Below are 17,228 nucleotides of genomic sequence, written 5' to 3'. Positions count from 1 at the left end.
TTTCTATTATGAAAATAAAATAAAAAAAAGTAAATAATAATTCGTTTTATTTCGATCATTTTTAATAGACACTACTACTTGAACATTATATTATACGGTTTCCCTTTCGATCAAAAGAAAAACTATCGTGCTTAAAATATAAACGTTAATTAAAAGACAAACGAAAACAAATAATTAAAATTGAAGTTTAAATGAAATCATAGAATAAATTATAAATACTTACATTAACGTGTATTCCGCTCACGTTGTACGCGCTTTTGCTTGGTACTCGTTCGGTCATGTAACGATAGAATTCTACCTCTTCTAAGCTCCATTGAATGCTGTACAACGGTGAGCCCTCTAAGTCGTACGAGCAAGTCAGTGTGACGGTGTCACCAGATCTTACCATTGCTGGTACGTTGATCGTTAAATCCTTTAAGCCCGTAACACCTGGAAAATATTTAACGAGAACGTGCTACGAATTACATTTACGTGTGAAACAAATCCTGCGCGTGAAGTATCACAACTCTAGCGCTAGCTCTAGGCCTTATGTTGTTACGACAAGAGAGTATACCATTTGTCAAATATTTTATTTATCTTTAACAAACGTTCCTACGTTATAAACATTTATGGTAAGAGCCACGGAGAAAGAGTAGTTTTAACCAAAAATACAGTGTTTTGGTCGTTGTAAATCCTACGAAAAAGAATGGAAGAGAGGAGATGGAGGTGGATAAAGATTGGAGAATGAGAGAAAGAGAGACAGAGAGAGAGAAAAGCACTCGAGCAGATTTAGGTAAAAATATTTTTAGCGAAAAAGCGAGTGAAGAGCGGAAGCGACTGTGCGAGGGGGAAAAAAAAACATTAAAAAGGACACAAAAAACGAAGAAGTAAAAAGGAGTACGGACGAATTAGAGTGACGAACGAGATGCAATCATTTTTCGAAGTGAAGTTATTGTTCCATCGTGTCACTTGGAATTGGTAATATCGTTTGTACTGCACACGAATCCTATACCGGTTTGGTTTGTCTTCGAGATCACATAAACGTATTCCCATTAAGACCACAAAATAACCTACTTGTCCATCGTCTTTTCGAAAGGAAAGCTTCGAATCAAGATTTTTCTCTCGCAAAAAGCGAATCAAAAATATCGATTCTATCGTTTACGATGATTGGGTCATATGTTTGTCGATAAATAGATCATAAAATTTGATGGCATGGGTTCGTCGAAAATTTTATTTCATTTCTTTTTCTTTATATTTTTTTGTATTTTATTAATATGTCGTTTATGTTCAACCAAAAATACACTAAATAAACTTTTATCTCAAAATGTACGTTAGCAAATTTACATTACTTCAAATTGTATCTACAATCTAATTTACTACTTTGCTTTTCTTTCCACGACATTCCTCGTAGTTATCACTTCCTGTAGTTTGAAAATCAATGTTCCGTTAGTCGTGCTGTTTTATCGGATCTAATCTATGGATCAAATTTCAATTTCATACTTTAACAAGTCGCCTTTCGTTAATTCATATATTATCTAATTAAAATATACAATAATGCCGTTTTTCTTTATACTTTAACAGGTCAATATACTTATTTCACGAATAAACAGAAGTCATATAACGTTAACATATATATGTTAAATATTCTTATAATAGAAACTCATTGCACCCTTTAAATTTGTCATCAAAGGAAAAGCTGCAATGTGTAGCTTTCGTGGAGAAATCTTCCTACCGTATATCATCCTTTGCACGAAATTTAATCTAAAATTATGTGTTTCAAACTCGATATTATGGTACAGCTGTCTGATGAATACTACAAGACACGTACCGTATAGCATAGTATAACATACTTCCTAAACTCTGGCATTATATACAAAGTCAAACTAAATCTCATGTCCCTAAGAAACATACGGACTCGTATTTACTATAATTCTCTTCCTTTACCGTGGTCCACTTAAATCAACTCTATACCTTTCCCGCTTTCAATATCATCCTTATGAAATATTAATAGTCATTGTCAAAAATTCATAATTGTTGTTGTGATATTAGATAATGAAATTAATTTAGTCAAATTTCATTTACTAAAAAATTAATAACTCCGCCTGCATGATCGCTGGGCGGATCGAGATCAGCGATCATGTTGCCGGTCCTAAGCCCGGGAAAAGGAGGAAGGTTGTTGGATCAGGTTAGCCCCCTACCCAACGTAAAAAAAATAATTGCGGCTCATAGAAACGACACTCTGCCTCGGAATAAGTAAAAAAAAAAAGAATGGAACGAACATATTAGCAGAATGGACAACAGAAGAATCGTCAGAATTGCACGGGATAAGTCACCGATTGGCCGCAATAGTACGGGGCGCCCACAAAAAAGATGGTGCGACAATTTAACAGTGCAATAGGCAGAAAAACGTCGTTACGAAGTTACAGGCAACTTGCCTAAACTAAAGAATGAAGAAGAAGAAGAAGAAAAAATTAATATTGTAAAATATGTTCTCTTGATCAATTTATACCTTTTTTTTACTTGATAATTAGAGACGGTTTAGAATTAGTCGCAATCAAGGGAACCCAGTTCTCTATTGCTGAGTATCCATAGTTTGGAAAACTATGAAACCCTTGAAATGAACCCTATTATAAACATATCTCGTTCTTTGTTATGCGACAAATGTATTATATAAGGTGTGACGTATATACGTACACATATATACGCACATTATATTTCAGATATCAATTTATATCAATAATACGTAAAATTTTTATTTCAACTGTCATTCACGATCATAGGAAAAAAAAGAAGGTCGACTGCTTCTACTATGATTGACGAAAGAGAACAGGTACGACATCTTTTTCGTTCTTTTTATGTGTACTTTTGTTCTTTCTTGCTTTTTCAAATCTTCCTCTCTAATTTTCTTTTTACCTTAGTGACTTATTTTGTGCGTTTGAGGAACACAAGTCGTACTTAACTACGTGTATACCTAGGTGTACATAAGCACAGGAATTTACCAAAGTTAACCACATTCCCGACCGATTAATTTTCATAACAGCCGTTTCTAATCTGCAGCTTTGCCCTTTAACACGGCGGATGTATTTCATCCGACCCATTAGGGCTACAGAGAAAATCAGGTTAACCGCCGTATCTCGGCATCTTCGGCGTTACGGATCTCTAATTAGATTAATAAATAAGATTGTGCGATGGTGAAAGAGATACGAGTGAGCAAAATATATGAAAGGATTCTTTAATTAACCGATATTTAAATTCAACGGAATTATGTTTTACTACTACAACCGTTGCTCGTGAAAACTCTTACTTTTTAATATTTCATTTCAATCGAAACGAGATAGAATCAGTTTTCTACTTCGAATAAATTAATATTTTCCATATTGACGATTGTTCCATGTTTCAAATCGATTTCAATTAATAGAAAATTTTTCAAGTAAACTTATAAATACCATTGATATTTTTATACGTAATTAAATTATTACATTTAGATAGAAATAAGAAATAATTATAAATGTTATTTCCGTTTCATATTCAATTATAAAATATATTTCATTTTAAGGACGAGCATTAATCGTTGGTTTATCGTTTAACAAAATAGTCATCTTAAATAAATTATCTAAAATAAATTCTAGGATATTTTAATGAGAATTCCCATTGATCGTACACGACTTTATCTAACTTTCCTTTTTCTTTGGTATTATCTTTTTCTTTTTCTATTTCTCTATATCTACTTGAAAAGAGCGATGAAAAGCTAAGATCTTATTTCCGTTTTGAAACGAGGGTGAAAATGTACGAACTGAGAAACTCAAAAGCGTAAGAAAAGGGTGTGAGTGATGAAGAGGAAGGGGAGGAAGGAGAGGAAGAAGAGAAGAGAAGAGAAGGGAAGGGAAGAGAAGAGAGAGAAAGCATTATGGTGGGTCGTCGCGATTAGACGGGCTTCGGTCTACATCCTACGACACCCTAGAGATGTTCAGACATCCTAAATGGACTTTACGCACACCATTAGGTTTAAGGGAGAAAGAGAGAAAGAGAGAAAGAGGAGATAACTAGCCATACGCCTGAACCTTCCAGCCATGGCTAATTACTATAATAAATAACGCGTGTATATACGCTAGAACAAAGGAGAGAGAGAGAGAGGAGAGAGAGGAGAGAAATGGGATGGACGAAAACGTTTCAAGAGGATTATAATTTCTATTTCCCAATCGCCCAATTCCATGACCCCTATAAACGTCCCTTAGTTTTTATGCACTGGAAAATTAAACAATTATTTTTTAGATTCAACGTAAATTTTTCGTCTATTTTTTAATTAAACGAATGAACAAATAATTATACCGCGTGAAGTATAAAAATAATTTTAAGGGAAACAACGTTCTGTTTGTTTGTTTTTTTTTTACAGTGGCAAAAAGAAAATACGAAAACAGCTTTCTACAAATTGGTTAGCAATTAATTTCTCTCTATAAACGATACTCGGGTATACATAGATAATCTATAAATATCACGTGAAAATTCTTGATGGAGATAAAATTTGTAATATAAAGTTTATACTATATTGTTAAATTAAATTCTCTATCATGATTTTAAAGATCAAAGTATAATAATGTTTGCTTTTATCGCGTTTTGTAATAGAAAAGCATCGATCTCGTTGATATCATATTTCCCCCACAGGATATATTACATTATCTTTTGTGGTTGATGTATTTGAAATGAAAGGTTTAAGAAAATTAATAGAACGTTCGATAGATATCGTGAATATTCCGTTAACGCTAGCTATTTCTAAAAAAAACGGCCTTTGTTTTGATACTTCTACGTTGGAAACCAAAATGTGTATATATTCGCAAGACTTCTTTATTTTTTTATTTTCCAAATATTTCTTTTGTACGCATTACGTAAAAACCGTTGTTTTAACCGAATGAACAACGACGGCATAGTTTTAAATTTTAGTAAAACGTATATATATATATATATAGAATACTTCGCATATATACAAGGGGAACGAACATCACATTGAAAAAGGTCCAGACAATAGGATTTGAAGGGAGACAACGATTTTCGAAAAAAACATTTGTCCAGAAAGTTTATTGGATATTTTATTTTCGTCGACTGCTCGAAACGATATATCCCGTAGTGTATTTGTACTTGCTATCCATTGATATAGGTGTATATTCATCTAAAGGGATGGATGTGTCGATGTAAAACTACGGAAAATCAATCGAATGGTCGCCAGCTACGTTCCTAGCTAACATAAAACGTAACAGACTGTTTAAACCGAAATTGTTACAACCATCGAATTTCATTTTTTCTTTGTTAAATTATACAACCTTTTTCCAAATAAAGAATGTTTGGACGCGCATTTTTTTTTTTCTGTGTTTTATTTTTTGCACGAGTCAATACACAAAGTAGATACATAATATATGAGCATACATTTGTCCGTGCTTACATTTATATTTTGTTTATCCTAGACTAATGTTAACTGTTCACGAGTAGCAAAAATATACACACGCGTAATATAAAGTTTGTTCGAGATATCGATTATTTATTTTCTTGTCACGGCTGATTCGAAAATACTTCGTTTTATTGGCAATCGATGCAGCAATCGAGCGATTTGAAATTTCACACTTTCTCGAGTATCTTTCGAATAAATAGAAAGTACGTTCGAGAACGTTTGTTTGAAAAAACTATGAAGAGGAAAGGATAAAAAAGATTAATAGATAAAATATTAAAATGTATGCGATGTGTGTAAATTAAAGATGCTTTCTATTTCTCAAACGTTCAACGAAAATGTATGTGTGTGCGTGGATTAGTGTAACAACATAGAAAGACGTGTTTAAATTCAATTAAACGAGTATACTCGTATTAAACGTTTATCAATTGGATTAATTATTTTCATTTCGTCTTAATTAACATCGAAACTCATTTTCTAATCTCGTGTCATTGCGAGATCGAGAAAACATTATTTTTAAGTTTGACTCGGTAGAAAATGAATGTGTAATACGTTTGATAAAGCAATGGCAAACGAAATTAATCAAAAATCAGTATAATTGAATGAAGCTTGAGGAGCAATTACGAGAGTAGATCAAAGGATCCGATCTGTTTTCTTGTTGTATTGTTTTCGGTTTAATCGCTTTGCGCGGGCACATTTGTCACGTTCCTCAGTCGGCAAAGCAACCCTTCGAAATGAACATTCCTTTAGTTATAGAGAAGAGAATGAGAAGGACAAAGACAGACAGACAGAGAAAGATAGATACAAAGAGATAGGCTGGGTTGAGGAACGGAAAGCCTCGATTACAATGCATGTCTTCGCAATTGTCACTTTAAGTGGAGCGTACTTCGTAAAGTTTCGGGGGTATACGAAAATGGGTAATTCGAACGCAAATTACGAACAGTCGAAACGTTCGCTAATGGAAATTACTAAGACCATGCTGAGATTCGAAAGAAAGTGTAATTAAAGTGGTAAACTAGGTTGGACGAAAACGAAAACGAAAACGACGACGACGACGATGATCGTAATTTCATTTGAAAACACAATACTCTTGTTAAAACATTTTTCTATATTAAAATAGGTATCACGGGAAATTTGGACGGGTTATAAATTCTTCTCGAAGTCATAATAAATTCTCAGTTGTTGATGAAGTCCCAATAAAAGGGACGAAACGTCCAAACTAGTTGAAAAATAACGTTCGAGAAGAATTTATAACCCGTCCCAAATTTCCCGCGATACCTATTTTAATATTTTTTTATTTTTGGACGAGATATAAAAAAATCAATTAAATTTTTCTATATCTTGAAAATATTAATACGAGCAGGTCTATCGATAAATATCACTTAATAGTATACACCGAACGTTATTATTATTATTATTAGGGATGAACTTATTTCATTGATACGCACAGCTCTTACCGTTATCGTTGAGCACGACTGAATTTCTTCCTAACCCGCCTCAATTTTCATTGGATCAACGAACTTCACTCGTTTAGTATGTACATACATATATGTTAAGGTCATTGCCTTCTCAAATACGCGATGTCATTTGGTGCTTTCATAAAAGAAGCTATTTTCCTGCCTGAAGTTGTGGTTGATATTCTAACCAAGACGTTCTTCCTTACTGATAATTTCCGTATTAAATTTTCAACTGCATTTCACGTATAATAAAACGAGACCTTATCTTCGACGAACCGGCGTTAAGCCAATTATCTTGGCTTTCTACGTTACTATCTTTTGTCATATTATCCTGAAGGATAGGACACACACACACACCCACACACACAGTTGATACGAGAGAATGATATTTAATATTACATTCTTCCTATTTAATTATCTCGTCGTTATTATTATTATTATTATTATTAATAATTTTCATTAATTTTCAAACTTTTAATTTAATCTTTCAATTTATACAATTTCGTACACGCTGTTTATTCTTTTATTTTTATTATTGTAAATGCACGAATCCTGGCTGAATTTCTCTGAAGAGTTTCCATTAAAAATCCTCTTTTCCTCTCCCTCTTTCCCTCTCTCTCTCTCTCTCTGTTTATTCTGGCATTATTCAAACGTTAATCGAAAGCAAAGGGCAGGATGCGAACGGTGAGAATGGCACGTAGCGCATCGCGAAATGGGATTGTTTGAGCTTGGCACGACCTAATTACGTGGATAATTATCGGAGGTTGATTGGTAGGCGTCGACGGTATTGGCTACTAATGAATATAGATAAATCGTAAGTGGCCGGTTATTGGTTTTGCACGGTGGTCGAGGACCGTATAGTTAGTGCGGTTCTATGGAACCGTTGTGCAATATCTCTGATTTATAATACGACCCGAATACAAAGTGTGGAAACTTTGGAAAGTATGTTTCGGATCAGTCTCACTTTTCCTCTACTCGTTATAAGTTGACGAAAGTCTAATTAGCTTGTGACTATATCCAACTAATTTTCTTTTATTATCGATGTTACAAGCTCGAAACAAATTGAAGTAGTATTTTTAGTAGGTTAATATGTTTTAACTACCAATTTCGTATCTATAGATAAATTTTAGAGAGGATATTTGAAATAGCATGAATATCGAGAGGCTATTTTTGTTATTTCTCTTTTCTTTTTCTTTTCTTTTTTTTATATTTCAGAATTACAGTAATTATTTTCGTTGCGTACTTAGTTAAATCCAATTCTGAAACGAATACGCAAGGTTCGTCTATACGACTTTAATTTTAATTATAGTGATCCGACGAGATGGTTGCATCCCAAGTGTCACATTCGTCAGACAACTGCTTTATCTTTTCCGATAGTGCTTGAATTTGTAATTCTTTCTGTAAATCCTCATTTTTAATAAACCACGGTGAATCTACAATTATTCGGAATATTAGTGATTGTTACGCTTTCATTCGGGAAGTATGATTTTTTTGTTTCTTTATCTCATAGTTGAGTGCCTAAATTCTACAACTAAAGGCGACAAAAAATTATAATTATATCAAAATACAAAAATTATTATAAATTAGATGTTTTTAAATAACATAGTTCATAGAAAGTTTGATAGTATGTACGTTTCAATATTTCCCGATAATAAATAACTAACAAGTTTTTTTCTTAAATATACTTTTCTAATCCACTTCTTATTCAAATTTAAATTCAAGAAACGAAATTTTGCCACGTTGTTGAATTTTTCTATAGATTATTTAATCAAATATTCGATCGTTCTCAACAACATATTATCATTTGGTGTATTTGATTACCATTTGAATGCAACGTAGCGTCCAGTGAGGAGACGGAAACGATGCCTCTCGTCGAGTGACAGTTCTAAACACATTCCTGAGACCAATAACCGAACAACGTTGCCATTGTAACGCAATCTCACGATCCAGTAGATCGGTCAGTGATAAATCTTAGAACGGTTGGGTTAGCAAGGTTGAAAATTTTCAACGCGAATGCAACGCGACCACGCGCATCTAACTAAACAAATCGAACTGTTGGGACTCATTAGCCTAATTCTCTGTTCGATCACGTAATCGTATACGTACTAAGGCCGGTGATTATGTTCGCGCTTATTAGTAGTACCAATATGTAAGCGTTGCCGTTCAAATCGATCTTGAAACGCGAATCACGTCCGAGCTATCGAACTACTATAATCGAATACGCATGAAAGCCTTATCAACCTATGGGATGCGTGCAGATGTATTATCTATGTCACACGATGCGAGATAACTTTTGATATTTCCCATGAAACATTTACAACCATTCAACATTTTTCATAAATCAATGATCTATTATAATCAGAGGCAAACGAATTAACTGATACTTTTTGTACTTTTTTTGTGTTATCATTTACGGATAAATATAATAAATATCTTTTGACCTATTCAAACATTGTTCTAAAAGTTTACATTTTGATTATTAGAAAGGATGAATACAAATTTTATATAATAATATTTTCTTTTTAAACACATGCTATATACGTGCTATATATGTAAATTAATATTATTCAATTTTGTGAAATTCCATGTTTTCTTTCAATTAAAATTTTAGCACCTAGGGTAAAACGTTCTAAATTTGCTCAGCAATGAATGGGTTAAAATTGACCAATTAACCGTTTCATTTTTATTTACCAATAAATATACGTAATTATAGATATTTATTGACTGAAAAAATATATATATTTATAAATAATATATCCTTTCGAATATAATATTTTTGGAAATAGTGTGAAATTTATTTTTGTAGATTTATAATCATAAATGATCGTTGAAACGGGATCACATAGATCAATTGTATCGTTCGTAAATGCTTCTCTGAACCTCGGGAGGCCTTTAGATCGGCGTTGGAACAGAAATTTGTTGCGCGAAGAGCTGAGAGAGTTTGGAAATCAGGTGAAAGAGAGAGAGAGGGAAGATGAGTACGAGGGTAAACCTTAAAGCTGAAGATCGAAATTTAGCTTGAAACTATCGCAGGTGTGGGGGATTACTGAAGTAGAGAAGAGAGAAAGATGGAGATAGGAGGAGGGCAAGGAGGAGTAAGTACGACGTACATTTTCGATTTAAACTTTCAACGTACTATATATATATTGTACATATATATATATATATATTTATAACGCACGACAAACTTTCAAGCGATAACTATCGAACGTTCGAACGTATTCGCCTCTTGTATTTTGTTTTGCACTTTAACGGAATGTGTCTTATTGTTAGATAGGGAAGTTTAATATGGACCTTTATCAAACAGACTGTAAGGCGAATTTTCCCTTCATTCAGAGAAGCTCAAAATAAAGTCACGGTTTTTTTACGAACAATTCGATTGATTATTTGTTCCAGAAAAGAAAAAAAACTGTGTACTTATGTACGCACGTAAGAAGTTATACTTCTTTGCCGTACCAAAACGAACATAACCTCAATAACCTCAAAAATAACTTCAAAAAAAAACTTCAAAGAAAAAAAATAACTTAAAAAAAATAATAAATTATATATATAAAAAAGAATAAAAGAATATCAAAATATGGATATCAGTCCACACTAAATATAAGAAAGATATATCGAATTACTTGACGCGTCAACAGCCATGGCGCGGTTACAGCATTAGTTCTCGCTTCGATCATTTAAGTAAAGCAGCGCTGAGTTCGATTAGTATTTGAATGAGTGACCCGCTTGAGAAAAAAGGGGGGAAGAATAAGAGAAGACAACTTCATGCCGTATACTTGAAATCGTCGTAAATACCGACAAACTTCATGGTGTCGTTTTTCCAGACGCTCGGAACAAAATCACTCCCCATTACATTTTTCCCAACGCGCTAAAAGAAGTATAACTTCAAAAAAAAAGAAATTGATTTATGTAAAAAGATATATGCGGATTAAAAAAAGATGTTACATTTTTGTAATCATTTGAAATAATTGAATTTAATGGTCAGAAGACAAAAAATAGAACATTTTTTGTTTTTTTTTTCTTACAGTCGTATAAAATCAAAATGAAATATTGAATATTCTTTTTTATATTTTTTTTTCTCATAAATCGAAAGGAAGGATAGAGATAAAATGTTCGTTGGAAAAATAACTCCTGTTCGACGAGACTCGACACTAACTGCCATTTTCGTTTCGTCCCGTAACATTCGAGATAGGAAATTTAATAGTATCTTTTATCCATCTATTCGTAAGACAAATGTTAGTACATAAAACTAGTGCCGTTCCCCCTTTTCTTCTTCTATACTCGGTGATTACTCGGAAAAAGGTATCTCAAGTGATAAACGGTCGCTTCGAGAGCAAGTTGTTTACAATTCTGCAAGTTTGCTTCTATGAAAATAGTTAAACTTTCTTTTCTATCTTTAGTTCTCTTTTTCTTTCTTCATTTCTTTTATTTTTCGTCGATGTAAAGAAAAACGAACAACTAGGAGAAAAAAGATTCCTACTATGACTTTACCACTATGCGTATGCACGTTGGTTGGCCCAAAGAAGTGTTGTTTTCATATATGTTTTACATATCTACCTACATACGTCTCTTCTTCCACGTTTTTCTTTTCTTTATTCCCCCTTTTTTCATATCCTAGCTAACCCCTCCGTCGTATCCTCTTTGTCCACGCCAACGTTGATGCTGCAGGATAGGCAAGAAATGATCGCTGTCCTCGCAATATTTTCCCAACGTCGTAGATATTTTACTTCTCTGACGATTTACAGCGTACTGTCTCGTGTCTAACGAAATCCCCCTCTCTCTCTCGTTGTTGGATACAATTTTTGCCCTACGGTGAGACGTATGCGATGCACCCATGTATGCATCTTCCTATGTTTTCCGTCAACCGTGTAAGCTAGAGAATACGTAAAAGTATAGGACGATTTTTATTTCGAGCGTCGATTTATTCCGCGTGGAAAAGAAGATGAATTTTTTTTCTAGAATGAATTACGTAAATATATATGACAGGGTTGTTTTCTTCAAAATTCCTGACGATGTGAAAACAAATTTGAGAGATGATACACTTTTATCAAAATATATATAATATATGTATGTAAATTGTAATATAATTAATATAATTAATATTATTAATAATATAATATGATTACACTGTATATATAAATTTATAGTGAATATATTATTTATTATTCGAGAACAAAATTATAATCCTCGTAATTGACGTAGAAACTTAAGAATCGTGTACTGTTATTTGTTCATCTTAAAAAGATAAAAAAAAAAAAAGGAGGAAAGTAAGGAAAGTATCCTTTGTTCGTAGAGATCATTTGTTCGAAAGCAAAAGATCTTCACGATAAAACGGAAAATTCAAAGATCTCGGGGATAATATTCCTAGTATCGTTTTTTATCTCTCTCTCTCTCTCTCTCTTTTTCTATTTGATTTCTTTATCATCCCGTTTCCATTTTCGTGTGGCGTTATCACGAGCGTGGACGGGTAGATTCGTGCATTTAGAAATACGACAGAGCATAATCGTTATCTTCCTAGCTTCCTCTTTCTCTAAGAAGTTGTTCCTTTCTTTTTCTCTTTTTCTCTTTGTCTCTCTGTCTGTCTCTCGAAGAAACCTAAACCGCCGGGGAGCTTCTCGGTGCCGACGCGCATCCGTATTTTCCGTTTTCCCTCCTTTACTTTGGATTTTCAATGCGCTATTATTCTCCGTACGCCGAGGGTTTAAAATGTCGTTCTCGAGATGCCGCAAAATGTCCTTGAGTAGGAAAGCTCCTCCGCGGCAGAAAGATTTCAATCCTAAAAGCAAATGTGGTGCGCGTTTACACCGGCGGCGGCTGTTGTGCCGTTAAATACAACACATCGTCGTTGCGATATATTTTCAAAGTAGAAAGTGAAAGAATAAATAAGAAAAAGAACCAAATATAAAACAAAGCAAAAGATAAAAAGGTGAAGGTGAGAAAAAGAGAAAATAGAAAGTGTGTGTGTGTGTGTGTGTGTGCGAGAGAGAGAGAGAGAGAGAAGGGAAAAAGAGTAATCGCTTCCATTCGCCGTCTCATCTTTCTTCTTCATGCTTTTCAAGCTTGCTATCCTTAGCATACCCCGGGCCCTTCCTTCTTACTCTTCAGCATTTCCTAGACTGTAATCTTCTCGAGCCATGGAATTTTCTACCTCCGAAATTGATACCGCGGCGGCGGCGGGAAGCTTGAAATACGAGTTGCTTTAATTAACGTAAGGCAACACATCCAATCGTCCAGTTGACCCTTAAAATGAACGTGCTTACGAAACAACAGCGCATTAACATTTAAGATAGATTAATGTGTGTCCTATGCAAACTTAAGTTTAACGATTTCATTTTATATATTAAATTTCACCGAGAATTATCGTTAACGTCATTTTTCAATGATTATTCTTACTTTATTATTTACATATTTCAAACATTCCCAACAAGTCGAATCAATGGAGGTAAACAAATGCATGTGATTGGAACAGGAACCTATTCAAAACCCTCAGATACTATGACACAGTAGAAGCAAACCCTGACAATGACCAATGTAAATTTGCTCCTGAATTCAACAATTGATTATCATTCGCTAGCCAATAGTTGGAATCCCTTGCTACTATCACGTGCTTAGCATACTAATATTCTGTTTGCCTCTGCTGACTATACTCATTAAACAGACTAAAATATATCATATTTGTTTCTTACATATTTCAAAAGAAATAAATACGATTCATTTCTATTTATCATAATATATAGAAATATTTCTTAAAAGTTAACACACTTTATGCGTGTTGATAAAATTCAGATTATCCAAAATAATTTGTCTCAAAAATTCTAATCAAGTATTTACAATTGATCATTATTTTCAAAGTTTACGACACACGATAATCATAATCGGTACGATTCGGTAGAAGATTCTTTTTTTCTTTTCTTTCTATCATACACATACATACATTACTTTCGTTTTATATCCATAAGCCATTCCTTTTCATTATCCGGCAGCACGGTCGATTGCAGCGAAATATAAAGCATAAGATATCATCCGCTTTCTGTTGGAAGCACGTCGTTTATCATTCCACCGGATCGTGGCTTCTTCTTCTTCTTCTTCTTCTTCTACTTCTTCTACTTCTACTTCTACTTCTACTTCTACTTTCGTTCTTTTCTTTCTAATGTAGAAGAGAGAGAGAGAGAGAGAGTGCACGTCAGCCGAATACTTAGCGCGTACGATCACGCGCTTCACGTGGGTTTTCTTTCTTTTTCTTTTTCTTTTTCTTTTTCCTTTTCCTTTTCTTTTACTTTTTTTCCATCTTTATCTCTTTCTCTATTTCTTTCGGTAGTTTGGAACTTTTCTGCACGATATCGTATGAATTCGTATGGTTTTTATATGCATATGGATTGCGATAGGCGACGAAATTTAAAGCAGTCGAACCGATCTACGATAAAAGAGGAAATAGAAGAAGAGGGAAAAAGAAAAAAGAGAAAGAAAAAAAAAAATTGGAAAAGGAAAGGAAAAATGTACTCTCTTCTTAAAAGGGACGGTCGAGCCCTTCGTCCTCGGGCAGATGGGAAATTCAATTTGCTGTTCGCCTTTCTTGTTTGATCGTGGCACAAATACAACATTTTTATCTCTCTCTCTCTCTCTCTCTTTCTCTCTTTATCTCTTTCCTTTTTTCTCCTCTTTTCTCCTTTCTTCAACTTTCTTCAAATCCTTTTCTATCTTTTCTACGTATGTATGTATGTTTCTCTCTTGCGTTGTACATTTTTCAAAATCAGTCTTTCTACGAATCTAAAATGACAGCTTTTTGTTGAAGTAAAACGAATTTGCAAGATAAAAACATGACTCGTCCGACAAAATTCTTCTATGAAGAGAGAATTCCATACAAAGGATAGATTTCCATGTAAAAGAAAATCGATCTAGAGATAGAAATAAGACACAAGTATTTGTCAATTCGTAAAAGAGACCGATTCTATTCTAAATTGTTTAACAGTTTTTATAACAAATTGTTGAAAAATGACGAGTGATCTTTCAAGCATATCATTAAAATGTATTTTCATTTCTCCTAACGAAATCAAAATGAACGACTTTATCTTGATTAAAGTGAAAAATGATGATGATGATGATGATGATGATGTTGAAAATCAACAGAAACCATTTTCTACCGACTATTTTTTCCATCGAAAATCGTAAGAAATCCATTGGTAAACTTGGTTGTCCGTGTCAACTGCAAATCCCGTTTGCTCGCAAACTTTTCTTTTCTCGATCGACGTTCCACATTTTCCTCTTGGGTTTTTTCATTTATATTTTTTATTGTATTTAAGCAAAAAACAAAACAAAAATCATTCGTTACACCTGCACCTTTTTATTCTTTAAGAAAAACCATAGAAAAAGAAGAAGAAGCAATTTTATTTCCTGGTTCCGATATCACGAAAAATGATTTACAAATGAGTTACAAATTAGAAAGATAAAATGAAAGAGAGAGAGAGAGTAAGAAAGAAAGAAAGAAAGAAAGAAAAGGAAATAGAATAATACCTTCTTATTTCCCAGCGAAAATAAACGTCGTTTAATCAGGTTAAGAGGAAAAGCTGGAGCATCGCCAATGGTTTATTCCACGTCTTTGAGAGGAAGAAAACGATTGGTAGAAGAGAAGCAGGAAGAAGGAATCCTATGTATACCTCTTTGGAAGTAATTTCGACGAGATATTAACGAAGTCAATTTAAGGTCGGCTTATAAGCGAAAAGCAAAAGACAGATTTGTTTTGGGAAGGGAAGGGAAGGATTAAATACGATTAATAGGAGCTAGATATTTAGGTTTTTATTTTTTATCAAAGGAATGATTGTAATAAGAATAAAAGTTAACAAGATGAATGACGGTCTACGGTAATTATTCGTTTAACGCAAGCCAAATGAATAATCCACCTGCTTTAATATTCTGCGTTTCTCAACTTGAATCAATTTGGCTCACTTGAATCAATCTTTTCGAGGAGAGAGAGGCTAATGATATCAGTTACGTTAAGTGCATGAGATACTACTACACCCCTCTACCCCCACCCCTCTTCCCCACCTTCTCATTCCCTTTATTCCTCTCAAACTCTGAGTTTTCGAGTAATGCGATCGAGAAAGATATAACGGAAAACGCGAAGCAACAATATCGAAGAATAAATGTGATAATCTGATACGTCTAAGCGTGAGAACCACTCTTACGTAGAAAAGAAGATAAGAGCTTCTAAAAGATTATTTTCTATACGAGCTTGACGCATCATTCGCTTATATGCGTAAAGCTCAAAAGGAAGATTGGAAACTTTATCAAGATCTATCATCGTACCTTCCATCGATTCACTCGATATTTATTATTATTATTATTATTATTATTTCTTTTTTTGAAGTTATACTTCTTTTGGCGCGTTTGGGAAAATGTAATGGGAGTGATTTTGTTTCGAGCGTCTGTAAAAACGACATCATGAAGTTTGTCAAGTATTTACGACGCGCGGCAAAGCGATTTCAAGTATACGGCATGAAGTTGTCTTTTCTTCTTCTTCCCCTTCTTTTCTCAAGCGGGTCACCCATCCGATGTATCTCTCTATATTTAGTATGGACTGATATCTATATTTTGATATTTTTGTTTCGTATTCTTTCTTATATATGTAATATATCGATCGATTGAAAATATGTTTCCTTTCTTTTTTTTTAAAGTTATTTTTGAGGTTTTTGAGGTTATGTTTGTTTTGGTACGCAAAAGAAGTATAACTTCTTACGTGCGTACATAAGTACACACACCAGTTTTTATTATATTATTATTATATATATATTTTGGAAAATTTTATGATAAAGAAATTATATATGATTGCACGTATTAATTTTTTTATTTCAACGTCATTAGAAAATGAAAAAGAAAAATATTAAATTCGATGACTGTAGTATCGCTTTAGCATCTCTTCTTTCAACCGCTTTATTCTACTATTCGTCCTCTCGTGAAAATTGCTCCAATTTCTAATATCGAATTTCTTTCGTAAAAAGAGAAATATAGATAGATAGATAGGAGTAGGACGAACGAACGAACGAACGAACGAACGCGCGCCCAGTCAGCGAGAATCGGAGCTTCAAATTTTCAATCTCGTTGCTCTCGCCACCGATAAGATTGTATCTCAGGGAATTTAAGTGAATCGAAGTGGTTGTACCGAAGAAGTTTGTCCTCTATCGAACTTTTATAGAGAGGAACGTAACATAGTTACGTTTTCTCGATGCTCCTTTTGTACCTCGTTAAATTAACGGTCCCCCCTCCCCCCCTACGCCCTTCGTTCTTTAAGATCACAACTTTTCTACATTCGAGGAAGCTCACCAATGAGAGATAGATCTTTCTTTCATTCTTTCTTTCTT

The 17,228-nt window shown here is 33.7% G+C and overlaps 1 protein-coding gene across 2 annotated transcripts in view; it reads right to left on the bottom strand.

The window, feature by feature from the left end:
- Positions 1-17,228, bottom strand: part of LOC122514720 — a 127,553-nt gene that overhangs the window by 35,489 nt on the left and 74,836 nt on the right. For both annotated transcript variants that reach the window (XM_043631717.1, XM_043631718.1), the window contains exon 2: positions 224-429. In XM_043631717.1, the coding sequence (XP_043487652.1) occupies positions 224-429 (206 nt within the window). The remainder of the gene's footprint in view (positions 1-223; positions 430-17,228) is intronic.

The sequence above is a fragment of the Polistes fuscatus genome, unplaced genomic scaffold, assembly GCF_010416935.1.
Source record: "Polistes fuscatus isolate 324 unplaced genomic scaffold, CU_Pfus_HIC Scaffold15, whole genome shotgun sequence".
Lineage (NCBI taxonomy): Eukaryota > Metazoa > Arthropoda > Insecta > Hymenoptera > Vespidae > Polistes > Polistes fuscatus.
Note: the sequence above shows the minus strand (reverse complement) of the source record. Positions and strands in the feature narration are given on the sequence as shown.